The sequence below is a fragment of the Chrysochloris asiatica genome, unplaced genomic scaffold (genome assembly GCF_000296735.1).
Source record: "Chrysochloris asiatica unplaced genomic scaffold, ChrAsi1.0 scaffold00194, whole genome shotgun sequence".
In the NCBI taxonomy this organism is placed as follows: domain Eukaryota; kingdom Metazoa; phylum Chordata; class Mammalia; order Afrosoricida; family Chrysochloridae; genus Chrysochloris; species Chrysochloris asiatica.
This window is the reverse complement of record NW_006408712.1, coordinates 1,344,084-1,352,450: the sequence shown is the minus strand read 5'-3', so window position 1 is coordinate 1,352,450 and position 8,367 is coordinate 1,344,084. Positions and strand designations below refer to the sequence as shown.

General features: G+C 42.9%; 1 protein-coding gene and 1 pseudogene across 1 annotated transcript in view; both read left to right on the top strand.

Annotated features, from left to right (window-relative positions):
• L2HGDH (L-2-hydroxyglutarate dehydrogenase) overlaps positions 1-8,367 on the top strand; it is a 75,054-nt gene that overhangs the window by 45,111 nt on the left and 21,576 nt on the right. The window contains exons 7-9 of the mRNA XM_006872367.1: positions 2,076-2,243; positions 3,172-3,329; positions 6,242-6,373. Coding sequence (XP_006872429.1) covers positions 2,076-2,243; positions 3,172-3,329; positions 6,242-6,373 — 458 coding nt within the window. The remainder of the gene's footprint in view (positions 1-2,075; positions 2,244-3,171; positions 3,330-6,241; positions 6,374-8,367) is intronic.
• Positions 6,724-7,412, top strand: LOC102836136 (annotated as a pseudogene).

The window sequence follows — 8,367 nt, the reverse complement described above, 5'->3', positions numbered from 1 at the left end:
CTATAAACCTTCACACAATTCACAGTAAAAGGTTTTGTTTTTAAAAAAAAAAAAAAAGTACAGATTCGGCTCCTGGAGCCCAGGCCCAGGCGCTGCCAGTTTGCTGCTGATGGACCTGGCGCCTGTGCCCCCGCGACTCATGGACTGTGCCCAGTACTTTCTGAACAAAATCTGTGTCATCAAGCAGGCCGACTATGTGCCAAGCAACCAGAATCTGCTCTGTTGCTGCATCCTGATTTCAGGAATGTTTGAAACCAAGTTCCAGGTGGACAAGGTCAACTTCCGCATGTTCGATGTGGGTAGCCAGCATGATGAACACTACAAGTGGATCCAATGTTTCAGTGATGTGACTGCCATCATCTTCTTGGTGGCCAGCAGCAGCTACAACATGGTCGTCCGGGAGGACAAGCAGACCAACCGTCTGCAAGAGGCTCTGAACCTCTTGAAGCGCATCTGGAATGACATGGCTGCGCACAATCTCTGTGATTCTGTTCCTTAACAAGCAAGACCTGCTCGCTGAGAAAGCCCTGGCTGGGAAATTCAAGATTGAGGACTACTTTCCAGAATTTGCTCACTACAATACTCCTGAGGATGCTACTCCTGAGCCTGTAGAGGACCCACTCGTGACCTGAGCCAAGTACTTCATCGATGACGAATTTCTGAGAATCAGCACTGCCAGTGGAGAGGGCGCCACTACTGCTACCCCCACTTGCGCTGTGGACACCAAGAGCATTCGCCACGTGTTGAACAACTGCCATATCATCCAGCGCATGCATCTTCGTCAGTACTAGCAGCTGTAAAGAGGGAACCTGAGGTTTAATTAAAGCCTTGTTGCTGAGTACCCCAGAGTGGGTTCAGACTCATAGAGACTGCACGGAGTTTCCGAGGCTGCAAATCTTTACGGGAGCAGAAAGCCTTATCTTTCTCCCGCAGAACAGCTGGTAGTTTCGAACTGCTGATCTTGAGGTTTGCAGCCCGATTTGTAACCACTACGCTACCAGAGCTCCTTAATTAAAGCCTGTTGTTAATTGCCGTTGAGTCTATTCCGACCCATAGAGACCCTGTATAGGGTTTCCAAGGAGTAGCTGGTGAGCTTGAACCACCGACCTTGCAGTTCAAATGGCTTTGCATACTGCAAGCAATTAATCTCCCACCATGTTGTTGTTAGTAGCTCTGGTAGCGTAGTGGTTACGAATCGGGCTGTGAACCTTAAGGCCAGCAGTTTGAAACTACTGGCTGCTCCGCGGGAGAAAGATGAGGCATTCTGCTCCCGTAAAGATTTACAGCCTCAGAAACCCTGTGCAGGGTCGCTATGGGTCAGAACCGACTTGACGGCACTTAACAACAGCAACAACATGTTGATATGAGCCGTGGAGTTGGTCCAACTCATAGTGACCCTGCATAGGATTTCCTAGGCTGTAAATCTTTACCGGAACAGAAAGCCTAATCTTTCTCCCGAAACTGGTAGTTCGAAACTAGGAGCTTGCAGTTCGCAGCCCAATTCGTAAGCACTACGCTACCAGAGCTCCTTCACCCACCGTAGGGCATGGTTAACAAAACAAACTTTCCCTGCAAACCTCAAGGTCGGCAGTTCGAAACTACCAGCTGTTCTGCGGGAGAAAGATGAGGCTTTCTGCTCCCGTAAATATTTATAGCCTCGGAAACCCTGTGCAGGGTCACTATGAGTTGGAACCGACTCCACGGTATTTAACAACAACAACAACCTAAATGGTAAAGAAAGGAGCTCTGGTAGCATAGTGGTTATGAGTAGGGCTGCTAATCTCAAGGTCACCAGTTCGAAACTACCAGAGGTTCCACGGGAGACAGATGAGGCTTTCTGCTCTCTTAAAGGTTTACAGCCTCAGAAATCCTATACAGGGTCGCTATGGGTCGAAACCAATTAAACGGAACTTAACAACAGCAACACCAAATGCTAAAGAACTTATTTTGCTGATGCTTGTATTTAATTTAAACTTTTAAAAAAGTGCAAACTCGATTCCTGTACTCTTACAGTCTTTCTTTCATCTGTTTTTCTCCTCGCTACTTTATGGAAACCACTGTTCTCTTTGCACTAGGGAGAGGAGGTCCACTGTCAGTATCTTGTGACATGTGCAGGACTTTATTCGGATCGTATTTCAGAGATGAGTGGCTGCAATCCTGATCCTCAAATTGTACCCTTCCGGGGCGATTATCTGCTCTTGAAGCCAGAAAAGTCCTATCTTGTAAAAGGAAATATTTACCCGGTAGGTAATGATGCTTCTGCCTTCTTGTTTGTTTCAAAATGATTGTGGGCATAGAGGGAAAAAGAGTAAAAACTTTTACCAGGGTCAGAAGTAAGAGATTTTGATAGGCTGTGTGTGCACATTTCATCTCTTTCTCTTGTGGTTAAACCCTTTCTGATCTTTGATCATTCCACTCTAATCAGTTGCGAATGGATATGTCTTCAGAAAGCATCAGTGGGTCATGGCAAGTACTGTGAAAAAGGATCCTGATTCTTCTACCTCTCTGGTGGAGGGAGCTCTCAAAAGAGAACTTTCCCTTATGCTATTTCCCAATACGCAGCCTTTTTACTTAGTTCACCTTCCTCAGGTATAGAAAACGGGATGAGAGTAGAAGACAAGTATTTAAATAAGGAATTCATTCTTTCAGCCTGGAGCTGCTTGGAGATGAGTCCCCTAATATGTTAGGATGAACTTGATGAAATTGCCTTTAGTCAGCTATTTGATGTTTTTTGATTTTGCCAAAGCATCACGTTCAACTTCATACATTCCCATGTTATGCAAGTCTGCTGAGAATGTGGTGGGGTGGAGGTAGTGGGTTTTTCTTTTTTTCTGGCAGCTCTGATTTTATTTACTGATCATGTTCATCTCTAGTTGTGGGAGAGAATAACCTAAAATATGACAAGTAGAACAGTTTTTGTTTTTCTTTTTGAGTCCAGCTAGATAAGGAGACTGGACAGTGTGTGTTAGGGACAAAAGCATCAGTGTTTCCTATGTAACATTTCTAAGCAGAAGCATGATCATTTAAAAAAATATGTGAGTACAGATCATAAATCATGCAGATTAAATGCATAGGAAGAAAGTGTTTTATATTACCAATTGAATGTTTGTATCTATAAGAAAATGGAATATGAAATGGGACTTACAGTTTTTTGTTGTGTTATATCCATAGGTCCCAGATAGCAGATTTCCTTTCCTAGGAGTTCACTTCACACCAAGAATGGATGGCAGTATTTGGTTAGGGCCTAATGCAGTTCTGGCCTTTAAACGTGAGGGTTACAAACCCTTTGACTTCAGTGCCAGAGATGTTATGGATATAATTATCAAGAGGTAATAACTTTATTTACTTACAAAAGTGATTACATGCTTATGTTTTTAACGTAGGAAATGTTTGGGTTTTTTGATAGTCTACTTAATTGGATACATTGGGAACATATTTGTGCTTAACATATATTTTTTATTAATAAAATTTAAGAACTTTGTGAAATAAACATAATTTTTAATTACATGAAGAAAATTCTAATGAGCCAGGTGGTGGCTGGGCTAAAAAGAATGACTCTTTGTAAATGTTGCTGTTGTTGTTAAGTGCATCAGGTTGATTCCAACTCATAGTGAACCTGTATAGGGTTTCCATGGAGTGGCTGGTGAGTTTGAACCACTAACCTTGCAATCCAGTGCTTATTCTGCAGCACCCACACCAGTCTTCCCTTTTAAATGTGTCTCCAAACTATTCCTTCCACATTCCTCTTGACTCCATTGGGTTTGATAATTCATTGCAGTGGCCACAGAGAATTCATTCACCATACACACAGTTAAGGGATTTATTAGGGAACATGTTGTTAAGTGCTGTTGAGTCATTTCTACTCATAGCAACCCCGTGTAGGGTTTCTGAGGAGTGGCTGGTGGGTTTGAACTGCCAGCTCTGTGGTTCAAACCAACCCTGTGCTTATCCTACAGCACCGCACCAGAATTGTAACAGGTTACAATTCAGGGTCAGAAATACTCAGGGCACAATTGTTCCAGTCAGGACAGTCTCTCCTCAGCCATGCCCACAGGCAGGCCTCTTTCTACCTGGCCAATGTTACAAAGCTCTTTTAGGACTGCTAATAAATGCTCACAGGATGCACCACCCCTCTATAAGCCTCAGCCTCAAAGCACTAGCCTCTTCATTCCAGGAGTCAACAAACCTTACACCACCCTACAAATTAAGTGGTGATGCACCCCACTCTGCAAGCTATCTTCCTGCCCAAAGTCACTCAGCTTTATTTGTTTTGTGCCCTGATTCTTGGTTCTGCTGCTACTGCTCTTCTCTCGTTCCTCTGGTGTCACAGCTTTGTGTGTCTGGGTCAAGGAAGTTTCATATGCAGGGATCTCAGGGTCCAAATGACATGCTCCACTCCTGGTTCTTCTTTGACGGTAGTAACATGGCTCATTTTAGACCAAATAGGATCGTAACATTGACCAATCCTCTTATTAGATTTCCAAGTGTTTACAATCACAAGCCTGTTAACAATCACTCACAAGAGATTTATATAATCCATCAGTATCTTTCCTCACCTTCTTACCCAGACCTATCTGGCAAAAGTCATTTGGTGGGCGTTTACAAAGACTATAGTTAGAAGTCCTGGTGTGGAGTAGTATATAGTGCTGCAGAATAAGCACTGTACTGCTATCCACAATTTCACTACAAGATTGGTGGTACAAACCCACCAGCTGCTCCTCGGAAACCCTACACATGGTTGCTATGAGTCGGAACCAACTCGAAGACACTTAACAACAACAACAATGTCTAGAAGAAACAGTAAATAATTCACTACAGTGCAAAGACAAAGAAGCCATCACATCTCTGATAATCCCAATCTCATACTGGTAATCTTTCGTTGACAAAAATCATGAGATGATTTATGTTGACCCCATCATTTCAAGTCAGTCACCATCATTTTGTTAGCCACAGGATAAATTGCTGATAATCAAAATTGCTTTCTTTTATGGAAAATTAGCAATACTTTTATGTTGACTGGGATGCAGGTTCTTTATTGTGAGAAATAATTTACAGGGGTTTTTTGTTTGGTCATTCTAGCACAGTTTCTATCCTGAGGGTTTCACATCAAAATCACTAAAAAGCTTTTAAACCTATACTTGGGTTTCATCCTCCAAAGATTTTGAAACAGAAGGTCTAAGGAGAGGCTTCCCAGTGTGTGTCCTTATAAAAATACATACATACATATATATAAGGGTAAGTCAAAAAGTATTGCTGCTAGGACTCCAGTTCATACATGCAGGGGTTTACTTCAAATAACACCTGTTTAAACATGTCTCGGATGAGTAAATGGCTATAGAGAAGTTCTCGGAGTAATACAGTTGTCTTAGTCTCATTAAGGTGCTTTCAACAAAAGGTCCAATTAATACAATGGCCTCTGAGGGCATCTGCTGAGCCAGCTTAATTCAGTGCAGACAGGTCCACTCAAAAGGTTATGGACACTATTTTGTAGGATTCCAAAGGGGTGATCTTGGTAGATATTCTCAAAGAATACAGAATGACCACAGAGGCTTATTGGGAAGAAGTTTTAAGAAAAATGAAAACTGCATTGGTGGAAAAAAAAAAAGCCAGGAAAGATACATGGAGGATTTTTGTTTTTTTCTATTGCAACAGTTCACCTGCTTCTTCTTACAGGGTGACAAGGGCTGTCCTATAAGAATTTATTGGGAAACTTTATCCCATCCACTCTGCTGTCCTGTTCCTGCCCCTTCAGACTTTTTTTGGGTCTCAAACCTCAAAGAACTTTAAAAAGAAATGCCATTTGAGTCCTTTTTTGAATAACAAAACTACTGTTTTGATGTGATGTAAATTAAAGAATGCAGAATTGTACAGCGAAGGGTAAAAGAGTTTGAAAGGCATTGTTTATCTTTTTGTAGTCCTTGTTTACCTTGTCTTATTGGCCAAAAGTTCGAAACTGCCAGCTGTTCCCCGTGAGAAAGATGAGGCGTTGTAAAGAAAGATGAGCCTTGGAAACCCTGTACAGGGTCGCTATGAGTTGGAACCGATTCCACAGCACACAGCCAGCCAGATATCACATCACGTACATATATATATATGCAGTTTTCCCAACTTTAACTAGGTTTCTGTGATGTCCTCCTTCACCAAAATAATAGAATAAGACAAAAACAATTAATAGTTGTATAGTGTTTTGTAGTGACAGAAAACTATTTTCTCTCATAAAGATTTTTTTCTTTGTTTTCAGTGGCTTAGTTAAACTAGTGTTCAAGAATTTCTCCTATGGCGTTGATGAAATGTATAAGGCCTGCTTTCTCAGTGCAACTGTGAAGCACCTCCAGAAGTTCATCCCTGAAATTACTATCCATGACATACTTAGGTAAGGAAGAAACCATAGGGATTGTAAATGCCGTTCTAACCTAATGAATGTGACAGGTGTGTCTGACTTTGGTAAACATACTCTAAGTCCACTGACTCTTTTAACTATGGGGACAAAAAATGAACTATCCGAGTTTCCGCACGCCTCTTTGGCAGCTGGTCACATGGTGAGGGTGGGGTTAAAGGGACCGCTCTAGCTTGTGTCCAGTGTCTATGGTCAGGCTCATCATGTCCAGCTGCTTGGGACCGAGCTCGCGTGTATGGCGCTTCAGGACCTGGCTCTAGGACTTCGATAACGGGCCGCTTCATTAGCTGCTGGTCTGGGGTGAGGGTCTTTTCCCTGATCTAAGAATGGCCACTCCTCGATATGAGCCAGTAGTTGAGATTGACGTAGGTGCCTATGGGACGGTGTACAAGGCTTGTGATCCCCACAATGCCCACTTTGTAGCCCTCAAGAGTGTGAGAGTCTCCAATGGAGAAGGCACTGGAGGGGGCCTTCCTATCAGCACAGTTCCTGAGGTGGCCTTACTGAGGCGGCTGGAGGCTTTTGAGCATCCCAATGTTGTCCGACTGATGGACGTCTGTGCCACAGCCCGAACTGACCGGGAAACCAAAGTGACCCTGGTGTTTGAACATGTGGACCAAGACCTACGGACCTATCTAGACAAAGCACCCCTACCAGGTTTGCCAGTGGAGACTATCAAGGATCTAATGCGCCAGTTTCTAAGAGGTCTTGATTTCCTGCATGCCAATTGCATTGTTCCCTGAGACCTGAAGCCAGAGAACATTCTGGTGACAAGTGGTGGGACAGTCTAAGCTGGCTGACTTTGGCCTGGCCAGAATCTACAGCTACCAGATGGCACTTACACCTGTGGTTGTTACACTCTGGTACCGAGCTCCTGAAGTTCTTCTGCAGTCTACATAGGCAAACCTTTTGGACATGTGGAGCGTTGGTTGCATTTTTGCAGAGATGTTTCGTTGAAAGCCACTCTTCTGTGGAAATTGTGAAGCTGACCAGTTAGGCAAAATTTTTGACCTGATCGGGCTGCCCCCAGAGGATGACTGGCCCCGAGGTGTGTCCCTACCATGAGGAGCTTTTTCCCTCAGAGGGCCCCGCCCAGTGCAGTCCGTGGTACCTGAGCTGGAGGAATCTGGAGCACAGCTGCTGCTGGAAATGCTGACTTTTAACCCACACAAGCGAATCTCTGCCTTCCGGGCCCTGCAGCACTCTTATCTACAAAAAGGAGATGGAAATCCGGAGTGAGCAGTAGAGTAGCTGAAACAAGATCCGGAGGAGGAAGAGAAGCTGTCCTATCCTTTCCTTTGGACACTTAAGTGGAGAAACCCTCTGCCCAGTATTCAGGCAATCTCTACTTTAGCCTCTGCCTTCATCTCCAAGGCCTTGGATACCCCTCCCCAACTTTTTACAGAGAATATTTTACTGGCTTAAAGATCTCCCTCTCCCACCCCTCTTTTTTGAGGCATATTCTTCTCCTGTCCCCTATTTCCATACACCAAGGGTTCTGTCCTGTCTTACCCTCATCTCTATTCTTGATAATTGGGTTCCCTTTTTTTATACAGGAAAAAGAAAAAAAAACAAAACAAACAAACAAACAAAAAGAACTATCTATGTGAGATCAAATTGAACATTAGCAACTCAAAAACTAGATAGGATTCATGGAAAGAGTTGGACTGAGAGTTGGCAGCCAGGAGGCAGACTTCCAGAATATGCCATTTGTGGTGTAAATTATTATGTATGCCTGAGTGTTGTTTTTTTAAAGAGCTAAAATGAATAGAGAAAAATACTGTTAACTGATGGTACATGAAGGGAATTATAATCATTTTAATGAAACAAAGTATATGATTTGTTGAATGTAAAACTGATGATCTGCCCTGTAAACTTTCACTCAATTCACAATAAAAACCTTTAAAAATTTTTTTAAAAAAGACTAGATAGGAACCTTAGGTATAAGATAGGAAAGAACAACTCCAGAA